This window comes from Grampus griseus (assembly GCF_964374135.1).
Source record: "Grampus griseus genome assembly, chromosome: 16".
NCBI classification, from domain to species: Eukaryota; Metazoa; Chordata; class Mammalia; order Artiodactyla; family Delphinidae; genus Grampus; species Grampus griseus.
The window spans coordinates 26,604,083-26,629,394 of NC_139010.1; the positions used below are offsets into that span (position 1 = coordinate 26,604,083).

At 37.9% G+C, this 25,312-nt stretch overlaps 1 protein-coding gene across 2 annotated transcripts in view; it reads right to left on the bottom strand.

Annotated features, from left to right (window-relative positions):
- MICU1 (mitochondrial calcium uptake 1) overlaps positions 1 to 25,312 on the bottom strand; it is a 205,996-nt gene that overhangs the window by 135,412 nt on the left and 45,272 nt on the right. For both annotated transcript variants that reach the window (XM_082673274.1, XM_082673276.1), the window contains exon 4: positions 17,695 to 17,857. In XM_082673274.1, the coding sequence (XP_082529400.1) occupies positions 17,695 to 17,857 (163 nt within the window). The remainder of the gene's footprint in view (positions 1 to 17,694; positions 17,858 to 25,312) is intronic.

Here is a 25,312-nt window from a genome sequence, read left to right on the forward strand (position 1 = left end):
CTTTGAAAATATAATCAAATGACTATCCTTCCATTTCTCCACCCTCATTCTTTGGGTCCCAGCTTAGAAACACTGGATGTTATGCCGTTTTTCCTAGGGTGCTTTCTATGAATCTCAGACTTCTCTTCAAAGAACTCTCACAGTCATTTAATGCTAACACTATCTCCCCCTTTTCATTAATGAGAAAGTTGACGCTCAAAAGGATTAAACGATTGTTTCTGATTTTAAGTCTAACAATCTTTTTAAATGGTGGCAGTTGCCTGTCTTTTTGAATCCATGACAAAAATAATGTAAACATGCAGAAATACTATAAGAATAGTCTCAGTTTAAGCTTCAGAGTGAATATCTAAAAGGAGGCTTATTTTAAAGATGATAGCTACTCATTTTGCCAAAAGACAAAAGTGAAACAATCAAATATGTCATTTTGATATCTATAAATTAGAGCTTAGGTAAATGGAAGCTCTATACAATTTTACTTAAGAAGTCCCAGCTATCTCTCAAAAATTTAGAGATTCATTTTTTCAGTTTAATACTAGAATTTATCCTAAAAATTGTACCCAAAGAATATTCTAAAATTTTATTAAAATAATTATATTTTCAGCTTATGTAAGTCAGCAAAAGTACAGTTCAAGTTCATCAGGTATGAGATAATTTTTTTTTAATCGAACTGCTGAAAACCAAAGACAAAGAAAAAAATCTTTGAAGCAGCCAGTTTAAAGTGCTGAAAGAAAAGAACTTCAACCCAGAATTCTTTATTTAGTGAAAATATTCTTCAAGAATGAAGACAAAGGGCTTCCCTGGTGGCGCAGTGGTTGAGAGTCTGCCTGCCGATGCAGGGGACACAGGTTCGTGCCCAGGTCCGAGAAGATCCCACATGCCGCGGAGCGGCTGGGCCCGTAAGCCATGGCCGCTGAGCCTCCGTGTCCGGGAGAGGCCACACAGTGAGAGGCCCGCGTACCACAAAAAAAAAAAAAAAAAAAAAAAGTATGAAGACAAAATAAAAATGTTCTCAGATGAAGGAAAACGTAGAGGATTCATCACCATCAGAACTGCTCTAACAGATGTTCTATCCTTCAAGGCAGAAGAAAATGATACCAGAAGAAAGTATGGAACTTAAGAAATAAATAAAGAGCAACAGAAGTAGCTAATATCTAGATATATATATAACAGACTAGTTTGATGGTTGAAATAAAAACTTAAAACAATGTCTGGCAGAGTTTTCAACATATGTAGATGTAATACATATGACACTACACCATAAACTGGGGAGAAATCTTTATAGTGGTTAGATATCTATATTCCACTTGAAGTGGTAAAATTATAAATTCTCAGCAAACTGAAAAGTTAACTATGTATATTATAATCCCAATAGCAACCATTAAATTAAAGATACACAAAGAAGTATCGTCAAACCCCCTGCCAAAATCAATTAAAATGAAATATTAAAAAATCTTCAAATAATCTGAAAAGAAGGCAGGGAAGGGGTAAAAGAGGAACATAAAAAAGGGAAAACAAATAATAAAATTTGTTAAATTTAGGTAGACCTAAATTTAAACATATCAACAGTTACATTAAATATAAATCATCTAAACACATTAATAAAAGGTAGAAACTGTCATATTGGATAAAAAACATGATCCAACTATATGTTGTCCATAAGAAACCCATTTTAAATACAATGATACAGGTATGGTTACAAGTAACACGATGGAAAAAGATATATCATGAAAAATGAATCAAAAGAAAGACCGAGTGGCTACATAAATATCAGACTATGTGGACTTTAGAGCAAAAAATATATATATATTAGCAAGGATAAAGAGGGTCAATTATATGATAAGAGGGTCAATTCACCATGAAGCTAGAATAATCCTAAGTGTGTATTCACCTAATAAGAGTTTCAAAATATTTGAAGCAAAAACTGATACAATGGAAAAGATAAATAGACAAATCCACAAATAAAGTCAGAGATCGACATCCTTCTCTCAATAATTGACAGAGAAAGGAGACAGATAATCAGTAAGGATATGGAAGACAGAAAGATGGGCTGCCTGGGACTTGCCTGGGAAAAAGTGGGAAGGCAGGATTACAAATGGGTATGAAAACATTCTAGAGGGTGATGAATACGTTCATTATATTGATTGTGCTTATGGTTTCACTAGCATATACATGAGATTAGTATATCAAAACTCATCAAACACTTTAAATAATGCTGATATTCTATGTTAATTATACCTTAATAAATCAGTAAAAAGAAAGAGACAGTACAAACAACCAAGGAGAAGAATGGTATGTTTGAGAATATTGACAGCTTCTGTATTTTAAAAAATATCAGAAACAAAATAAAAAGATGGGCCACAGACTAGGAATAAATATCTGCTACATGGCAGACTCCAATAGAGAATACACATAATACTTTTACTAATCAAAAAGAAATCAGGGCTTCCCTGGTGGCACAGTGGTTGAGAGTCCGCCTGCCGATGCAGGGGACATGGGTTCGTGCCCCGGTCCGGGAAGATCCCACATGCCACGGAGCGGCTAGCCCGTAAGCCATGGCCGCTGAGCCTGCGCGTCCGGAGCCTGTGCTCCGCAACGGGAGAGGCCACAACAGTGAGAGGCCCGCATACTGCCAAAAAAAAAAAAAAAAAAATCAAATAGAAAAGTGAGTAGAGAAGATAAATAGGCAATTCATACACATGGCAATGTGAACAGCCAATAAACATTTGGAGATAAGCCTTACTAGTTACTAATGAAATGCAAAACAAAACCAGATACAATAATTTCCATCAGATTGCTAAAAATTTAAGTCTGATAATACCATGTCTTGGCAGGAATGCAAAGGAGGAAACTCATACATTCCTGGAGAAAATATAAATTATTTTATCCACTCTGGGAATCAATTTGGCAATGTTTAGCAAATTTGAAGAGGGTATCCTACAGGCCAGCAAGTCCAACTTCCAGGTATACATGTTGAAAATAACTTTTTATAAATATGCACCAGGAGACATACAGAAGAATGTTCACTTCAGTATGGTTTACAACAGAAAAAACACTGGCATATTAGATTTTTGTTCTCAAATCTTCACTTCCTCCTCCTTGACCTCTGTGGAAAATCCCTTAACTTTGGGCTTAGCCATATAATTTGCTTTGGCCAATGGGATACTGGCAATTATGAAATGACTCAATCCTTAAAATGAACTTCTGACACTGGCTTGCTTTCTTGCACCTCTGCCAACAGTATGAGAGGATAATATCCCAGATAGCCCTTTGGTTTAAAAAGGATGAGAAACATATAGAACAAACTAACAAATCTGACAAAACCATCAAGCAGAGATGACCTAGACCAGATTAGCCAGCCCCTAGCCTATCTAAGCAAGGCCAGCTGAGATCAACAGAGCACACCCTTTGTGACCTGCAGATGCATGAGGTAAATAAATGCTTGTGTTTTATGCCACTGACATTTTATATGGCTGTTTGTTATACAGCAATAGCTGAGTGACAAAATTGGAAGTGTTCATCTACATGGACATGGGTAAGTTAAATACTGGCATATTTATACAAGTTTAAACAACTGATATACACAACTATATAGCAGTGAAAATAAGAGAACAACAGCTACCTGTGTCAACAAAAACACACATATAAACATAATATTTAACATATAAAAAAAGCATGGGAAACGTAGCAGCTTGAAAAGGTTAAGTTATGCTACAGTAACAACTTTAAAATCTCAGTGGCTTACAACAAGGAAGGTTTTATATAGTGCTCATGCTACCTATCTATCATACTGGCTACAGCTCTGCTTCACATGGTATTGAATCTGGGATCCAGGCTGACAGGGCAGCAACCTCTATTTGGAACATAGCAGAGGTAAAAGAGAACACAGCAAATCACAAACTGACTATTAAAGCTCTTGCTTGAACATAGTGTATATAGTTTCTGCTCACATTTCATTGGTCAGAGGAAATCACATGGTTAGGTCCAAACTCAATGCTAGGAGATGAATACAATCATTCCCTGGGGAAGGACAATGGCTATACGTGAATGTTATAGTCTTCATCAAGAATGATAAACACCAGGGACTTCCCTGGTGGCACAGTGGTTAAGAATCCACCTGCCAATGCAGGGGACATGGGTTCAAGTCCAGGACGATCCCACATGCCAGGGAGCAAGTAAGCCTGTGCACCACAGCTACTGAGCCTGTGCTCTAGAGACCACAAGCCACAACTAGTGAAGCCCCTGTGCCACAACTACTGAAGCCCATGTGCCTAGAGCCCGTGCTCCGCAACAAGAGAAGCCTGAGCACCACAATGAAAAGTAGTGCCCGCTCACTGCAACTAGAGAAAGCCTGCACGGATCAATGAAGACCCAATGCAGCCAAATATAAAAATAAATAAATAAATAAGAATGATAAACACCAAATTAAGGACAGTGGTATCAGGAACCAGGGGCAGAGACCCTTATTTCTTACTATAAGAAACCCTTGTTTCTTATTATTCCACAAGAAGTCAGCAAATATTTTTTTGTAAAAGGCCAGATAGTAAATATTTTAGGCTTTGTGGGCCACTTATAGTCTCTATTGGAACTCCTCAACTCTACTATCATAGTATAAAAGCTGCCATGGACAATACATAATGAATGAGTTCCAATAAAACTCTTTTTATGGACACTGAAATTTGAGTTTCATGTAATTTTCAGGCAGCACAAAATATTCCTCATGTGATTTATTTTTTTTAATGTAAAAAATATTCTCTGCTCATGGGCCATGCAGAAACAGGGAAGTTCACTGTAGCTGACCAACACCTGCTCTATACTCAGCATCACTGCAGGAAATTAAAATAAAGGATACATGCACGCCAATGTTCACTGCAGCACTATTTACAATAGCCAAGTCACGGAAACAACCTAAATGTCCAACGATAGATGAGTGGATAAAGAAGATGTGGTACATATATACAATGGAATACTACTCAGCCATAAAAAGGAACAAAATTGGGTCATCTGTAGAGATGTGGATGGACCTAGAGTCTGTCATACAGATTGAAGTAAGCCAGAAAGAGAAAAACAAATATCGTGTATTAACATATATATGTGGAATAAAATGGTATAGGTGAACCTATTTGTAGGGCAGGAATAGAGACGCAGACATACAGAACGGACATGTAGACACGGGGTGGGGAAGGGGAGGGTGGGACGAATTGGGAGATTAGGTTTGACATAAATACACTACCATGTGTAAAATACACAGCTAGTGGGAACCTGCTGTATAGCACAGGGAGTGCAGCTCGGCGCTCTGTGACAACCTAGATGGGTGGGATGGGGGGGGTGGTTGGAGGGAGGTCCAAGAGGGAGGGGATATAGGTATACATATAGGTGATTCATGTCATTGTACAGCAGAAAGTAACACAACATTGTAATTTTACTCCACTAAAAAAATTTTTTTAATAAAATAAAAGTAGAAGACAAGGTTCTTGTATGGAAGGAACTTACCTTGTTGGGGCAAAAACATTAGAACAAAATTGTTTCAAAAATACATTCATTGTATATACTTTCATGTGTTTCTTGTTAATTAATAGTGCCCTTTCATTTCAGCTTAAAGAAGTCCCTTTCACATTTCTTGTAAGGCCAGTCTAGTGATAAAAAATTCCTTTAGCTTTTGCTTGTCTGGAAAACTCTCTCTCCTTCAATTCTGAAGGGCAACTTTGCTGGGTAAAGTATTCTTGGCTGGCATTTTTTTCTTTCAGTACTTTGAACATACCATGCCACTCCCTCTGGCTTACAAAGTTTCTGCTGAAAAATCTGCTGATAGTCTTATAGGGGTTCCCTTGTATGTAACAAGTTGTTTGTCTCTTCTTGCTTGCAAGGAGTCTCTCCTTGCCTTTAACTTTTAACACTTTAATTATGTGTCTTGGTGTGGGTCTCTTTGGGTTCATCTTTTTTAGAATTTCCTGGGCTCCTGGATCTGGACGTCTGTTTCCTTCCCCAGGTTAGGGGAGTTTTCAGACATTATTTCTTCAAGTAAGTTTTCTACCCCTTTCTCTTTTCTCCTTCTGGAACCCCCATAATGTGACTGTTGGTCTGTTGATGTTTTCCCATAAGTCCCTTAAGCTATCTTGACTCTTTTTCTTTTTGCTGCTCTGACTGGATAAGTTCCACTGTCCTCAAGTTCACTGATCCTTTCTTTCATCTAGTCTGCTATTGAACCTCTCTACTGTATTTTTCAGTTCAGTTATTGTTTTTCCATTCTGTGGCTTCTATTTGGTACTTTCATGTATTTTCTATCTCTCTGTTGAAATTCTCACTTTATTCATGCATTGTTCCTGTGAGCTTGCTAAGCATTTTTATAACCGTTATTTTGAACTCTTTATCAAGTAAGTCACTTATCTCAATTTTATTAAGGTCTTTTTTTGAGGTTTTATCTTGTTCTTTTGTTCGGAACATATTCCTCTATTTCTTCACTTTTTGTAACTGAGTTGGTTTCTAGGCATTAGATAAAACAGCCACCTCTCCCAGTCTTGAAGGAGTGGCCTCGTGGGGAAGCTGAACCTTAGCATTCAACCCTGCCCTAGCTCTTGGTTGTCCCTCAAGCCTCTGTGATTGTCCAAGTAGCCTACTTTATTCTTGGAGGCTCCCAGTAGTTGAGGCTCCTACTTTGCTCTTAGAGGCTCCCAGTAGTGCCAAGAGCCATCAGTGTCCCAACGGGGAGGATCTCAGTCAGCACCTAGATTCAGGCTGACTGGAAGCCAGACCCTCAGGCAGCAGTTTTTAAAGTATGCAAATAAACTTCTTTCAGGAGAAGGCTGGGAGATGAGTGTTTGTTTGATTCCTCTACACTGAGCCCGGGGTGATAGCCAGTTAAGAACTGTTACTTTGTTTGCTACCACCTATGGAATCCATGAACACAAGTCCCACTGGTCACCAGAGCCAAGCTATCAAGGGATGTGTCCTCTGGGTGGCAGCCACAAAAGCTGGGGAGCCAGACATGTACACAAGCTCCTTTTTCATAGATACCAGCAACCTGGGTCAGGGCAGAGGGAGGGCACAAAAATGATGCTCACTGGCCTCCCCAGTCTCTGGAGAGGACTGTAGTCAGACCATAGATATGTGTTTAATTAGAAGCCTGCCCCTCAGGCCACCGCTATAAAGATAAGTTAATAAGCCTCTTTTACAGAACAACTGGGGTATATTTCATGCTGGTTATCTGTGCTGTGCCCTGGGAATGGGATAACCAGTTAAGAATTGTTTCTCCATTTGTTACAGTCCTACGGGACCCGAGAACGTAAGCCCCAGTGGCCACCAGAGCCAAGTGATCAAGGGATGTGTCCTGGGCGCCAGCTGCAAAAGTCAGTACGCCAGACATGTACACAAATTCCCTTCTGGGAGATACCAGTGACCTCAAGCAAGGCAGAAAGATACGCAAAGATGGCTCCCACTGGCCTCTGCAGTCTTCGGAGAGTATTTCAGCGGCATTCAGATGTGTTTTAAACCAGAAGCCTGCCCCTTAGGCCAAAGGCTCAAGGCAAGCAAATGGGCCTCTTTCACAGAAACACTGGAGGTGTGTTTCAGTGTGCTGTCTCTGTGCTGTGCCCTGATGGTGGTAGCCAGTTAAGAATGGTTTCTCTGGGGCTTCCCTGGTGGCGCAGTGGTTGAGCGTCTGCCTGCAAATGCAGGGGACACGGGTTCGTGCCCTGGTCCGGGAAGATCCCACATGCCGCAGAGTGGCTAGGCCCGTGAGCCATGGCCGCTGAGCCTGCGCATCCGGAGCCTGTGTTCTGCAACGGGAGAGGCCACAACGGTGAGAGGCCCGCGTACCGCAAAAAAAAAACCAAAAAAACCCAAAACAACAACAACAAAAAGAATGGTTTCTCTGTTTGTTACAGAGCCCACCAGCCTGTCTTTGGAGAATATTTCAGTAGGCCCCTAGATATGCGTTAAATTAGATGTCTGCCCCTCAGGCCAATGCTTTAAGATAAGCAAATAGGTTTCTTTCACAGAAAGACTGGGCACTTTCACTCAGCTGCCTTTGCACTGGGCCCTGTGGGGCAGCCGGGCATGAGCACTCTATGCTCCCCAGTTCACTATAGCCTTGTGGGTCTTGTAGATGCAAGCCTCTTTGGCTTTCAAACCTAGATGCTCTGGGGGCTCATCTCTCAGGTGTAGGTATCAAAAGCTGGCATGCCAGATTGAGGTTCAAACCTCCTGCTCCTCAGGTAGAAGCTCAGGTCTGTGAGTTCTCTCCTGACCACTGGTTACTGTAACAGGGGTAGAGTTTATGGTGAAATTGTGTCTCAGCCTCTTCTATATGTTTCGGTGTGGGTTTTTTCTCATTTGCCTGATGTGTAGGAGTTGTAGATTTGGTGTGTCTGTGGGAGGAGGTGAGCTCAGGATCCTCCTACAACACCACCTTGAACCAAAACCACTGTATATAATCGAGTGTAAAATTATGTGTCTCAAACTAAAAGTGCTCTAGTAAGAGTATCACTAAGGGCATGACTCATCCTAGAGAGAATATGGAGTCCAGGACAAGTAAATCACAGTATGATCTGTGTTTCCCCTTTTCACATCCTTTTCGTCTTCATGAGACAAAATCAGATCAAGATGAATAGGTCAGCCAGTGGGATATGGTGGAAAGGAAACAGAGATCCTCTTTGCTCTGACGAAAGCTCAAGTATGCTTTGCTCTGACAAAAGCTTAAGTTTTTCTATATAGTACTTTAAAAGCTCTCCCCATGCTGCTGCTTCTCCAAGTCATTGGCTAGCTATGCAAAACTGGTTACTACAAGCAGCACGACCCAGAGCTTGAAGCAACTGCCTTATCCACTATATCCAGAGACTTTGATGACACTAAGATTGCACAGAAAGGGAGATGAGATGTATTCCAGTCATACACTATATATATTTTTTCCTTTTAATGTCCTTCTTACTTACCTATGGCTACTCTAAATTCTTTTGGTATTCAGTACAAAATTATTCTTAATCAGCTTGTTACTGAAATTCATCAGCACTCCACTCATTTAAAAACTGCTTAATTTTAGGGCTTTGTGATTATTTTTGAACTGTTCTAAAACTAAAACTTACAAGTTTAGATCTGTTAGGTATCCTGGGATACGGTATGTGTGAAAGACATGACAAAACAAAGTTGAAATATGAGCTACTGGCTAGAGTCCAGCCATCTGATGATAGAAAATCAAATTACAATTTGAATTACAGCCTCACTCTTTTCTTTATTTCAACCCACATGGGAATAATACATATTTTTACTTCTGCTACATCAACATTTGTGGAAATCTGTGTTCATGAGCAAACAAAAATGAAGCCAAATTTTCCATTAAATCTCATTTTAATATACTACAATTTTCCCTCATGATTATTATCTTAAAAGAAAAGCAATCATTCATTATTCTGGCTTTTTATGAAAACCAGAAATGTGCTTGGTATATTAGACATTTAGTAACTATTCTGTCCATGTGACAGGTCTTTCAATAATTAAAAAAACAAAATTAAAAAGTTAAATGCCAAAATGTGTGTAAGCAATTAGAGTATATAATGATTTCCACAGGAAAAAAAAAAAAAAAAACTTCCTTAAATGTCCAGATAATCTTTAGTAAACTACCTAAAGTGTTGCTTCATTTTCACTGTCACACTGGAAGCAAAGTACAGTTTTATTTAAAGTTACTGTTACATATTAGATTTCATCTGGTTTTAGAAATAATTTGACAAGTACAAAATACTTTACCATCATAAAACCCAGGAATATATCTTGCAATCCTTTTTTCTGTCTTACACAAGTCTTCTTTAATCCTTCCTTCCACATGTCACAAAACAAGGTGCTAAAACTAATTCAAAAGGCTCAAAATCTAAAATTCAATGCAATTAATGGAAACTTTATATACCTTCTTTCTGATTATAAAAGATTGTATACTCTATAAAGGAAGAAATTTTTGTCTGTTTTATTCATTCCTGCATGCCCTGCACATAAAATAGTGTCTAACCCATAGCAGAGCTAATTGATCAATACTTGTTGAATGAATGCATGTGAAGTTTATTAGAAAATAAAGGAACAAGGAATAGTCAAAGAAGAATAAAATAATTCCTCAAAATTTCAACATTCAGAGAGTTAACATTTTGGTATATTCTCTTTCAGCTGCTTTCTACATATTTTTCTACATGGCGGAAATACAAAGTATAGGGGAACATATTAAATAACACCATGGAGATACAATCAGTAAAATCCAAAATGTGGGAAATTCTAGAATATAAATGACTTACATTCTTTCACAAATAAATGATGTACAGTTTGAGTTTCAAAAGTAGAGAGCCAGTGCAGGAGGACCAGGAAAAGTGAAACAGGAAAGGAAGGAAAGCCAGTTCAAGGGTGTGTCATTGAGCTGATTACTGCTGTAGAAAACTAGGGCTCAATACTCCTTAGCCCACCCAAGAAACCACATAGTTTGTATCCTCAGAATTGACCATCCAAGACAGTGGAGAGGAGAGTATTTATGCACCAAGTCTCAACAAAGAGTAAAGTCCTTTATACCTCTGTATGTGTGCACATGCCAACACGGTTGAGCAGGCTCCCGAAGGGGACCCATGCTATAGCAGCAGAGATGCTCTATAGCAGAAACAAGAGACACATAGTGTAGCTGAGGGTCTTTCCTGTTAGGCTGTATCTCTATCCTGATAAATGCTGCAGCAACAATCTAAGCAAAAGGTAAAAGGTGGGCTGAGAGACGTGAAACAAGGCATAAAACTGGTCTTGCTTAATGGCAAGGAAAAAATGGCAAGAAGAAAAAGAGAGAGAGAAAAACCCATAAAGAAAGACTGAAGAGATATCAAACATAGCGTGTGGCCATTTTTGGAGGTTGATTTGAATAAATCAACTGTAAACAATATATTTTAGATAGGGAAATTTGAACGATGCCTAGATATTTGCTATTAAGAAATTACTGTAATATTTTAAAATTATTGTTATTACTGGTACTACTGTTTTTTTTTTTTTTAAGTATTTATCTTTTGGAGACACATACAGAGGTGTCTTTAAAATTGCTTTAAATTGGCTTTAAAACAATCTGGGGTGAGGAGAGGAAGTAAAAAGGTTATAGATGAAATAAGATTGGCCACGTGTTCATAGCTGTTGAATCTAAGTAACAGGTACATATGGGTTCATTATACTACTCTCTGTACTTTCTATGTTTGAAAATTTCCCTAAGAAAAAAATTTAAATATACGGCAAATTTCCTGCACCTTTGAAGATTTCATTTTTCCTAGAGATATATGAATGTTAATAAACATGGGCAGGGGCTTCCCTGGTGGCGCAGTGGTTGAGAATCTGCCTGCCAATGCAGGGGACACGGGTTCGAGCCCTGGTCTGGGAAGATCCCACATGCCGCGGAGCAACTGGGCCCATGCGCCACAACTACTGAGCCTGCGCATCTGGAGCCTGTGCTCCGCAGCAAGAGAGGCCGCAACAGTGAGAGGCCTGCGCACCGCGATGAAGAGTGGCCCCCGCTTGCCACAGGTAGAGAAAGCCCTCGCACAGAAATGAAGACCCAACACAGCCAAAGATAAATAAATAAATTTATATTAAATAAATAAAAATAAACATGGGCAAAACATTATAAATTCCTTGGTTAGAAAACACCATAACTGTTTCTGGTTCCCCAAGCTCACATTGTTATTTCACATGTCTGTATTTCTGACCACACAGTTTACTCACTCTGAGTGATGCCCACATAATTTACTCACTTTGAGTGATGCCTCTGCCCACTCGTGTATACAATGATAATAATATAATAATATAATATAATAATATAATAATAACTATTATTATTCACTTTTCGAAACCCATCTCAAATGCCACCCCCTTTAGGATGCCTTCCTTATAATGCATAGTTTCTTTTTCATAGCCTACTACTGTAACATATATGATTGATTCTCACTAATTGTGAGAGTTATGTTCTATAAAGTTGCCATGAACAAAGAATCAGTGAATATTGACCTATTACTCCTAGGGGAAATACAGGGTTAGGTTCCTATGATCCTCTGGTCACAAGTTTTTTTTTAAACCAATCAATACATAACCTTATTTTATGTGTTTTTTTTTAGAGACACCTTTTTTCCTCTCCCCTCCTTCCATACATATTTGATATATCTATATATATATTTGATTCATTCTTTCTCTATATATATCCTTGATTAATTAACAATGAACTCACGGCCAACTCAAGCCTGAAGAAAGCTTATCTCACACACACATTTTCTCCTTAAGGCACATTATAGCCTTCTTATGTTTAAGAACACTAGACAGCACATCGATAGTACATGGAGCAGGTGGAAGAGGGACAGCAATCACCAAGATAAAGCACAAAAATTCTAAAAATATGGCACTAAATAAACAAAGCAAAGGACACATATGAAAGCTGAAACAAAAAGGCAGAGCATTACTTTGTTTGACCTCAGCTGGGAACATGTACATGGGGTGACTCAAGCTTTTTGCTGCACTGCACATAACCACAGATGACTGCAAAAGTACCATTAAGTACTGATTATGGGGTTACAAGTAAGTTTTAGTGAGCATGCAAATTTGCAAATACAAAATTTGCAAATAATGAGAACTGACTATATATTCTTTATTCCCTTTTTAAATTGAGGTGAAATTCAAATAACATAAAATAACCATTTTAAAGTGTCCAGTTCAGTGGCATTTAGTACACTCATAGTGTTGCGTAACTACCACCTCTACCTAGTTCCAAAATATTTTCATCACTCTAAAACAAAAATAAAAACAAAAAAACCCACCTTGTATCCATTAAGCAGTCAGTCCTCATTCCCCCAACCCAGCTGCTGGCAACCAACAACGTGCTTTCTGTCTCTATGGATTTATCTAGATATTTCATACAAATGAAATCATATACCAATATAAAATAAAAATGAAAAAAAAAAGAAATCATATGATATGTGGCCTTTTGTGCCTGGTTCAGGGTTCATCCACATTTGAATAATATTCCACTGTACGTATGTATCACAATTTGTTTATCCATTCATCTGTTAAAGGACATTTAGGATGTTTCTACTTTTTGGGTATTGTGAATAGTGCTACTATGAACATTCATATACAAGGACTTGTTTGAATACCTGTTTTCAATTCTTTTGGGTTTATACTAGTAGTGCAATTGTTGGGTCATATGGTAACTTTTTACTTACATTTCTGAGAAATTGTTTTTCATAGTGGCTGCACCATTTTACATTCTCACCAGCAACATATGAGGGCTTCAATTTCTCCACATCTTTACCAACACTTGTTTGCTTTTAAATTAGAGCCAACCTGTGAGATGGTATATCCTGGTTCTGATCTGGATTTCTCTCATGACTAATGACATTAAGTATCTTTTCATCTGCTTACTGGCTATTTGTATATCTTATTTGGAGAAATGTTTATTCAAGTCCTTTGCCCATTTGTTAATTTCTTGTTAAGTTGTTAGAGTTCTTTTTCACTTCTGGCAGTTTGTGTATTACCAGGAATTTGTTTCATCTAGGTAATCCAATTTGTTGGAATATAATTGTTCACAGTATTCTCTTATAATCCTTTTTATTTCTGTAAAGTAGGTAGTAATGTCCCCACTTTCATTTCTGACTTTAGTTATTGGCTTCTTTTCTCTTTTTTTCTTAGTCAGTCTACCTAAATGTTTCTCAATTTTGTTGATCTTTTCAGAGAACCAACTTTCTGTTTCATTGATTCTATTGTTTTCTATTCTCCATTTCATTTACCTCTGCATTAACTTTCATTATTTCCTTATTTCAGCTATCTTCGGGTTTTGTTTGCTCTTTTTTTTTTTTTTAAGTTCCATAAGGTGTAAAGTTAGGAAAGTGATTTGAGAACTTTCTTCTTTTTATTTTATTTACTTTTTAACTTATTTATTATTTTATTTATTTATTTTTGGCTGTGTTGGGTCTTCGTTGCGGTGCGCGGGCTTCTCATTGCAGTGCCTTCTCTCATTGTGGAGCACAGGCTCTAGGTGTGTGGGCTTCAGTAGTTGTGGCACGGGGGCTCAGTAGTTGTGGCTCGCTGGCTCTAGAGCGCAGGCTCAGTAGTTGTGGCACACAGGCTTAGTTGCTCCGTGGCATGTGGGATCTTCCCAGACCAGGGTTCGAACCCATGTCCCCTGCATTGGCAGGTGGATTCTTAACCACTGCACCACCAGGGAAGCCCTATTCTTTTTAAATGTAGGTGTTTACAGCTATAAGTTTCCCTCTGACCACTGCTTTTGCAGCATCACATCAGTTTTGTTAAGTTCTGTTTTCTTTTTCATTCATCTCAAAGTATTTTGTAATTTCTCTTGTGATTTCTTCTTTGAGCCATTGGTTAAGAATGTATTGTTTTATTTTCACATATTCATAAATTTTCTATTTTTCCTTCTGTTATTGATGGATAGTTTCATTCTGTTGTGATCAGAAAAGATATTTTGTATGAGTTTAATCTTTTAAAATTTATTAAGATTTGTTTTGTAGCCTAACATATGGTCTATCTGTCTATTCCGGAAAATATTTGATGTGTGCTTGAGAAGAAATGTATTCTAACGCTCGAGTAGAGTGTTCTATGCATGTCTATTAGGTTTAGTTGGTTTACAGTGTTAAGTCTTCTATTTCTTTAAAGATCTTCTGTCTAAATGTTCTGTTCATTGCTGAAAAGGGTTATGAAGTCTCCAACCATTATTGTAGAACTATTTCTCCCTTCAATTCTGTCAGCCTTTCACATATTTTGGGGTCTTTCATTTGGTGGGTATATATATTTAGCATTGTTGTAACTACTTAATGAACTGACCCTTTTATCAATACACAATGTCCTTCTTTGTCTCTTGCAACAATTTCTTACTTAAAGTCTATTTTGTCTGATATAAGTATAGTCACCTCAACTCTCTTTTGGTTACTATTTGTACCCTTCATTTCCAACCTATTTGTACTCCTTCATTTTCAACCTATTTGTGTCTTGGATCTAAAGTGAGTTTCCTGTAGACAATATAGAATTAGATCATATTTTCTTCTCCTGTCAATCTCTGTCTTTTAACTGGTGAGTATACTTTTATATTTTAAGTGATTAAGGATAAGAAAGCACTTGCTTCTTCTATCTTGTTATCTGTTTTCTATATGTCATATCTTTTTTTGTCCCTCAATTCCTCCAATCTTGCCTTCTTTTGTGTTTGATTGATTTTTTTCTAGTGTACTATTTCTATTCCCTCCTCAATTCCTTTTCTGTATATTTTTTAGTTATTTTCTTAGTGGTTAACCTGAGGAGTACAATTAACATCTTAAATTGAAAATAATCTAGTTTGAATCAACATTAACATATTTAAATTGTTGTTTTACAAATTTGTCTTTTAAATCATACAGGAAAAAAAAGATTGTTAAAAACCAAAAATAAAACAATATTAATATCTCCCTATGTAGTTACCTTTACTGGTCTTTATCATTTAAAATTTTTCTTTGTATGACTTTGGTTACTATCCAGGATACTTTCATTTCAGCCTAAAGGATTTCATTTAGCATTTCTTACAGGGAATGTCTACTAGCAACAAACTTCCTCCACTTCTGATTATCTAGAAATGTCTTCATTTCTCCTTCTGGGACTCCTAATATGCATATGTTGGTACACTTGATATTGTCCCACAAGTATCTTAGGCTCTATTCATTTTTATTCATTCTTCTTGCTCTGCTCCTCAGACTGGACATCAATTGACCTATCTCCAAGTTTCTGGTCCTTTTATCTTTCTGCTCAAATCTGTGTTGAACTCTTTCAGTAAATTTTTCATTTTATCTACTTTACTTTTCAGCTCAATAATTTCTACTCGATTCTTTTTGACAGTTTCTATTTCTTTATGGGTATTCTCTATTTATTAATACATAATACTCCCTATTTCCTACAGTTCTTTGTCTATGGTTTCCTTTAGCTCTATGAACATATTTAAGATAGTTGATGCAAAGTCTTTGTCTAGTAAGTGCAATGCCTGGGTTTCCTCAGGAATGATTTCTGTCAATTTCTTTCTTTTTTTTTCCTACTAATGGGTCATACATTCCTGATTATTGTTGATACGCCATGCAATTTTTTAAACTGAAAATTAGATACTTTGAATATTGCTATGTGGTAATTCTGGAAATCATATTCTCCCTTCTTCCCAGAGTTTGACATGGTAACCTGCTGAGGACCCCAGTCATCACTTTGTTTAGCGATTTTTCCAAACTATTTTTGCAAAGATTATATTCCTCATTACGTGTCATCATTGAAGTTTCTGCTCTATTATCTAAGCAGCCATCAAGTGACCTCAGAGATTTCCTTAAATGTTGGAGGCAAAAGGAATGAAAAAACAAAACAAAACAGAACCCAGCTCTCCTAGTGTTTGTAGATTGGCTCTGAGCTAGGGCCTTCTTTTGATGTTTAGCTAGATTCTCCTACAACTCCACCTTAACTTTCACCTCCTTCTTGCATGGAGCACAACTATACAAGCCCACTCAAGTCTTTTCCAAGTATGTGTCTGGCCTAAGCATCACTCTGGATTCCCCAGGCAGTAGCCCTTCAAAGCTCTTATTCCCTGAAATGTCTTTATCCTCAGCCTCCTCCTTCTGAGGCTTTTCAGTCTGTCTGCTGTTGGTCCCATCTGCCCTCTCTTGGCCCAATGGCTACAGGTGGTATATGCCTTTAAATTTTTTCAGTAGATGACACCTGGAAAGGTACTTTAGCTTGAGGTGGGTGAAACAAAAGGCAAGCCTTTGTGCTGGTAGCTCAGGAAACTACCAGATGAGTCAAAATGCACAACCACTTTTTTTGGAGAAGTAGTCTATATTGCCTCCCAGCGATCTCCCCATCACTAGTAAGCCAAGCTAGGAATGCAGGCTGCCATCCTCATGGCTGCTGCTAAGCTGGGAAACAGGGCATGGTAGGCAGGTAAGCAAAAGGCCACAACACTTTCTTTCCAAAATTTAACAGCTTCTTTCTTCATTAAGCAGTACCCTGGTTGCTATAACTTTTTTATTAGATTCCAGTGATCCAAAGAAAGTTGATTCCATCCATTTTGGGCAGCATAATGATTGCTTCAGTGAAAGAATTGATTCTTGAAGCTCGCTACTCTGTCATTTTTTCCACCATGTCTCCCATATACATTTGTAAGTAATTACCTTTAACTTATAATATTAAGCCCTTTATTTTCTTTTCTCACAACTTGTTTGTTCGGCCATTTCCTCTAAATGAGACTCTTTCCTCTATTCTTTGTCTAACTTTTATTCAAACTTAGATGTATTCTCTAGAACCATTCTCTAAACTTCCAGACTGAGTTAAGTGTCCGTTCTTTATACTGCCATAGTACCTGTTCTTTAACAAATCACCACATTCCTGAAATTACCTGTTACTGTCTCTGTCTATCCCATCAAAGAGTAACTTGACAGCAGTCACATATGTAATCCATTGCCTTCAGGAACAGTCTAATTACAAGCAATGACTCTCAGCCAGAGGTGTATAATCTTAGCGCTTTAGATTATACGCTCCTCTCTTCTACTCCTAAAGCCTAGCATAATGCCTAATATTCAGTAGCTACACAGTGAATATAATTATTACATGGACTTATACAGTTTAGGCAATACATAGAGAAACAAAGAAGCATATCAAGAAATAAATATCACAATCTTATTTTTCACTTCAGCAACTTACGTTCTGGTTGTTTTTCATTGGGTGTTATGGATCGCACAAAGTCTTGTGGTGTCATAAACACTTCAGATTCACCATGCTCACTGATTACTTTCAAGGTAGCAAAATATCGGAAGATTTTGTCTGGTGTGGAATATGCGCGAATCCTATTCTCATATTCCATCACCTAAAATTGGAAATTCAGAGAGTGTTACTGTATTAAGCATCTCATTTTCATGTATATTCTCTTATTTGGGGGGCAATTTTATATCATTTTTTTCTCTAACTGGATTTTTTATATTAGAAATTACTTGCGTCTCAAAAACTTGTGATATACGATTCATACTCCAGTTGAGGCAATGCTTGTATAAGTTTTCTTCAGAATTTTGAATATTTTCTAATTTTTTAAATCATTGAAAGCTAGCAAAACTGAAAAATGTCATAAAAGAATTCAAAAGGTCTCAGTAAAAGAGTATAATACCATATATATGGGAGCCTATCATTTTTTAAACACCTACCAAGGTTTTAAAAAGGGACTGATTTTACAGTTTTTACTTCCATGCAATTTCTTGAATTCAAAAACAAAACAGACGTGGGACTTCACAGGTCTGAATAGCTAACAGTCCTTCAAACAGAAAGTACATTACACAATAGCACAAAAAAATAAAATTACATATCATGGAAACTCAATTATTAACAGGTCTGAAGCAATAAGACTTTTACTTTTGATTAAAAAATTAGACTTCCAGGGACTTCCCTGGTGGCGCAATGGATAAGACTGCGATCCCAATGCAGGGGGCGCAGGTTTGATCCCTGGTCAGGGAACTAGATCCCACATGCATGCCGCAACTAAGAGTTCGCGTGCCACAACTAAGGAGTCCGTGTGCTACAACTAAGGAGTCCGTGTGCCACAATTAAGGAGCAGGCAAGCTGCAACTAAGAAGCCCACCTGCCGCAACTAAGGAGCCCACCTGCTGCAACTAAGGAGCCAGTGAGCTGCAACTAAGTAGGCTGCCTGCCGCAACTAAGACGCAGCGTGACCAAATTAATTAATTAATTAATTAATTAATTTTAAAATGTAGACTTCCAGAGAACATTTAAATATAGCATATTTAGAAAAGAGTGGACTTGGGAAGAACACAAGCAAATATTTGAATAGGAACAAAATTATATATGGCATACATTTAATTAAAAGATTATAATGTTAATATAAAAGCCTGTTTCCTTATCCAGCACCCAAGCCCCCATTCTGTACACGAAACATACAAAATACTGTATCTTCTGCATAATATTCTTCTACAGCCTACACAGTACCTTGGTGAAAAGATGTCTCTCATACCTGAATTTTATATGTTGAGTTAACCAACATTAAATAGTATCTTATAAATAACTGGTTAGAAAATGTGTCAAGGCAATACGATCTAAAAATCCAGTGAAAAAATAAAAAAAAAAAATAAAAATCCAGTGAATTCAATGTCTATAAAGCAATTCACTATATTTAAAAAAACATTATTAATGTTTTAATTTAACTTATTAACGCAGCTATTAGTGTAACTGTCATTTCTGGCTAGATGGTCACTTTGAGGTCATTGATGGCAGCTGCTTAAAAATGGTCTCAATTCCACTACGAGATATGCTTTCAACCACTAAGAAAGGAATGCTAATTTGTAACTATACATGACAGGAAACTTTCTAATGCTAATTTGCATTAAAGTCTGAATACTTATTTCAGAAAATTTTTCAATAGATTTGGCATGTGGCAAACACACTAAGCAGTCCCATGGCATAGCAGTCGCCAACCTTTTTGGCACGAGGGACCGCTTTTGTGGAAGACACAAAAAGCTTGGGGGGGGGATGGTTCAGGCGGTAATGAGAGCAATGGGGGGGGATGGTTCAGGCGGTAATGCAAACAGCAAGGAGTGGCAGATGAAACTTCACTCACTCGCCTGCTGCTCACCTCCTGCTGTGAGGCTCAGTTCCTAACAGGCCACGGACTAGTACCAGTCTGTGGCCCTTGGGTTGGGGATCCCTCCCTTAGCAGCCTTTCAACCCCTTAGCAGCCTTAAGACTTAGCTATGAGTCTTAAATCAAAGGCATTTTATATTTAACTACAACTATCTGCTGGATCATACCAGCTATAGAACAAAAAATAATCAGTTTACAATATTTAGGGTATGGGCTACAGCTACTGCCAAAGATGGATTTGTAAACTAAAAAGTCAATCATATATAAGATAAAGATAGAAAAATAACAACTTAAAAGTCAATGATTTACAGACTGAAAATCAGATCCTTGATTGTTACCAAAAAAATATGCTGCTGAATATTATTAATTAGTTTTAGTTTGAAATAATAGGTTGAGGAGATAGACCTTCTCCATTCCTGCACTGGTAGAGTTTAGTATAGACATACTGTATAGTATATTTTTGCTTTTTTTCACTTAGCAAGGTATCTTAAAGACCATATCACACAATTTGATATGCAGCTGCCTCCTTTTAAGTAGTCATGTTAAAGGAACACTAACAACTATTATATAAAGGGTTTAAAATATAGCATCCAAGATAACAAAGGCTTGGAAGCTAAGATATATAGAAAACTGTTGAAGAATTTTGGAACGTTTAACCTGGTGAAAAGATTTACTAAGGAAATTATAATAGTTACATTCAATCATCTACTTAAAACATTCTTGAGTTTCATGATGTTAAGAGAGCTGTCTTCACTAAAACAGCCAGACTTACTTGTATCAAAATTCAGCATTGTATTTCCTATATGAAAGGCACAAGTGTAGCCAAATAGAAGCTGCAACCAACTACTCTGAGAAATGGCTGGGTGGATAGGCTGGGTGGATAGGCCAGGTGGCTGGCACTTCCCAGATCCATGCCTTCAGCCAGCCAGCCAAAGCCCCCTCCCCACACCCCCATCCTGTGCCTAGTGACCCTACCCTAATGCCGCACAACCCAGCTGGGCTCACACTATCTGCGCTGGGCATTTTACTGCATCCAAGACCCTTGCTCCTACCCACAGCTGTAGCTCCAGAGACAAGGGTCCTGATCTACCCCCACTCTGAGTCTGCTTGGATGGAGCCTCTCCCAACCCCCATTTTTCATCAGTTTCCCTTGATGGCTTAGGGGGCTCATGTGAAGGGAAGTCAGCACTGAGATGCAGCCTCTGTTTCTGGAGCCTCTTGTAAAGCTCAGAAGATCCTGGAAACGGCCCAGACCAACTTGGATAAAAGAACCCCCAATCCATCCCCAAAATTTGTGCCTGGGAGAAATAGGTCCCTCTCAGCTCTACAGTTCACAGCCCTGACAACTACAACCCCTGGAACAAAAGTAAAGAACCAACGTCAAGATGAAAGCAGCCAACATGTGGCTTCCAAGGCCAGTTCTACTCAGGGCCATTCCAGCCTGCAAGAAAGGGAGAAAGGGCATTGAAGAACCTTGTGGGAGATATTGTGTGCCAGGTCTAGAAGTGGCTAACATCACTTCTATTCAGTGGAAAACGAGCAAACTAGTAACAACCATTAAAAAAGGTAAAGTAAAAAAACAGGGCTCAGGATCACCTTTAGAAATCTGAAATGGCATGATGTTAACTGACCTAGGGTACACCATGAGCAAAATTTTGTAACCAAAACATGTTATGTTAGAAGAATGCAATGGAAAGAGCAAGGGTTTTAGAGTTACACAGACTTATATTTGATTCCTTCTATTATAAGTAACCAGCTATACTACTTTAGACAAGTTACTCAGTTGCTTCAAGCATTAAGTATATATGTAAGTATGTATGCATACATGTATATGTGTGTATATACACACATATATGCACGAACATACACACATTTACATGTGTGCATATGTATGTACATATACTATGCCTGGAAGACAGAAAATGCTCAATAAATGTTACTTTCCTTCTGTTTTTCATTTGTTCTGCTATGTGTGTAATAAGTAAACTTACTTGGGTTTTCTAGTCACCTAAGTTCTTAAGGATTTTGTTTGGTATATAGAGCATATTTTATGTCTTTTATTATTCATGTTCACCTATCAATCAATTTAAAAGTATTTACAATTGTACTGAACCAAATAATTTGGCTTCTTAATATGAAGATACCATTCCAAATCCAAAATAGCGACATCAGAAGCTCCTGAACTCCCCATCTCCCATGGATGCATCAAATGTACAGCTATACATGGAGTATTTCCCTCTGAAAGAAATCCAGAAACTAGCTGAACAATGCCTATACATTGGGTTAACGAGAAAGTACCAACATCAAAACTGGTAGGAAAGACTGAGACACACTCTTGCCATAAATCCCACCTCTGGCACAGTGCCATACAAATGGGAGAGAACTCTCAAACTCCAGCTTCTCCCTGAGCAGTAAAGGGTTTGGATGCTGCATCTAGCACCCCAACTTGTAAGACTCCCACTTGAAGGATGGGCCCCCAAAACAACTACTATGAAAGCCAATGGGACTTGCATCCATGAGACCCACAAGACTACAGAAAACAAAGAAACAGTTTTTAACAGGCTCTGGAGAACTCAGAGTATCTGTTGCCCCAGGGATCAGTGCAGAGGAAGAAGGCAAAAAACACCTACCTCCCAGTCTTCCCTTGAAAAAGGTCTATTTGCATATATTAAAAGCTGCTGCCAGAAGGTCAGGCTTCTAATTTAGCACACATCTAAGGGCTGGCTGACATCCTCCATGGGGACTGGGGAAGAGAGTGGATGCCTCATCCAGCTTCTCCATCTAGCCTACTCCAAATTGCTAGGATCTCCCTGGAAGGAGCTTATACACACGTCTGCACCTCAGCATTATTAGCTGTCATCTGAGGTATAAGTCCCTGAATCACCTGGCTCTGCAAGTCAACAGGGCTTGCATTCTTGAGTCCCACAGGACTGTAGCAAAAAAAGCAGATTGTAATGGGTACAGGAGCACAACCCTATGGCTATACACTTGGGCCAAGCTCAGGGAAAGCAGGCAAAAACTCCCATCTCCCAGTTTCTCCCTAGAAAGGGCTTCACTAGTTAGTTTCCCAGATGTTTCCTGAAAAGCCAGCTTCCAATCAACATGCATCTAAGTGCTGACTGTGATCCTTTGCTTTGGGACACTGACAAGTCTTGGCACACTCTCAACTACAGGGAGGCACCAAAAACAAAGAAGGCAACTTGGACAATCAAAAAGGTTTTAGAGACAATCAAGAGCTTGGGCCAGGCTGATTGGCAAGGTTCATCTCATACATGAGACCATTCTGCCAAGACAGGGAGAGATGGCTGTTTCAGCTAAGGACTAGAAACCAACACAGAAAGTCTAGGAAAATAAGGAAACAGACAAATATGTTCCCAAAAAGAACAAGTTAAAACTCCAGAAACAGACCTTAATGAAACAAAGGTAAGTGATTTCCATGATCTAGAGTTCAAAATAACACTTATAAAAGGATGCTCACCAAGGTCAGAAGAACAATGCATGAACAATAAAAAGAATTAAAACACAGAGACAGGGACTTCCTTGGTGGTACAGTGGTTAAGAATCTGCCTGCCAATGCAGGGGACACAGGTTCGATCCCCGGTCCGTGCAGATCCCACATACCACGGAGCAACTAAGCCCATGCACCACAACTACTGAGCCTGCGCTCTAGAGACTGCAAGCCACTACTACTGAGCACGTGTGCCACAACTATTGAAGCCTGAGCGCCTAGAGCCCATGCTCTGCAACAAGAGAAGCCATCACAGAGACAAGCCCGTGCACCACAACGAAGAGTAGCTCCCACTCACCGCAACTAGAGAAAGCCCACATGCAGCAACAAAGACCCAATGCAGCCAAAAATAATAAATGAATAAATAAATAAATAACTTTATTAAAAAACAAACAGAAAACCCCCACAGAGATAGAAATGTACCAAACAGAAATCACAGAACTAAAGAATGCAATAAATGAACTGAATAATTCAATAGAAGGGTTCAACAGCAGACTAGATCACATAGAAGAAAGAATAAGTGAACTCAAAGACAAACAGTGGAACTCATACAGAGGAGCCAGAATAGAGAATGAAAGAGAATAAAGATATTTTAAGGGACATATGGAATACCATCAAGTGAACCAAAATACACATTAAAGGGGTCGTAGAAGTAGAAAGAACAAGAAAAAGGGGGCAGAGTGCGAGAGGGTTGGACTGGGAATTGGGGATTAGCAGATGCAAACTGGTATATATAGAATGGATAAACCACAAGGCCCTACTATATAGCACAGGGAACTATATTCAATATCCTGTGATAAACCATAATGGAAAAGAATTTGAAAAAGAATGTATATATATATGTATAAATGAGTCACTTTGCTATACAGCAGTAATTAACATAACATTGTAATTCAACTATACTTCAATAAAAAAATGAATTAAAAATAAAAATTACAAAAAAAGAAAATGGGGGCAGAAAACTTATTCAATGAAATACTGATGAAAACGTCCCTAATCTGGGGAAAGAAACAGACATCCAGATCCAGGAAGCCTATAGAGTTCTAAACAAGATGAATCCAAAAAAAAAACACACACTGTCAAAGTTAAAGGCAAGGAGAGAATCATAAAAGCAAGAGAAAAGCAACTTGTTATATTCAAAGGAACCTCCCATAATACTATCAGCAAATTTTTTCAGCAGAAACTTTGCAGCCAGAAGGGAAGGGGATGATATATTCAAAGTGCTGAAAGAAGAAAACTGACAACCACGAAAACTCTACCTGGCAAAGTTGTGATTCAGCATTGAAAAAGAAATAAAGACTTTTCCAAATAAGCAAAAGCTGAGGGAGCTGCATCAGCACTAGACCAATCTTACAAGAAATGTTAAAGAGCTAATTAATTCCTCAAGCAGAAACAAAAATGTAATAATTATTAACAGGAAAACATGTCAAGATATAAAACTCACTGGTAAAGGTAAATATATTCAGAATGCTCTAATTTTTAATAGTAGTGGGTAAATCACTTCTAACTCTAATATGAAAGGTAAAAGGAAAAGGTATTAAAATAATTACAATAATTTTAAAATGGACATACAATATAAAAAATATAAATTGTGATATGAAAAACATAAAATATGGGGGGGAGTATATAGAGTTTTTGTATATGTTGGAAGTTATCAGCTTAAAATACACTGTTACAAATATAAGGTGTTTTATGTAAACCCCATGGTACACACAAAGCAAAAGCCTATACTGGAAACACAAAAGACGAAAAGAAATCTAAGCATATCATTGCAAAAAATCATCAAATCACCAAGGAAGAGAATAACAGAGGAATAAAAGGACAGAGGAATTATAAAACACCAAGAAAACAAATAACAAAATAGCAATCATAAGTGCATATTCATCAACAATCACCTTAAATGTAAATGGACTAAACTCTAAAATCAAAGACACAGAGTGGCTAAATGAATAAAAAAAACATCCAACTATATGCTGCCTACAAGAGACTCACATCAGCTTTAAGGACACACCCAGACTGGAGGGAAATAATGGAAAAAGATATTCCATGAAAACACAGCCAACAGAAATCAGGGGTAGCTAAATTTGTATCAGGAAAAATAAACTTTAAGCCAAAGACTGTAACAAGAGACAAAAAACAGAACAATATAACTATATAAGATCAATTCAT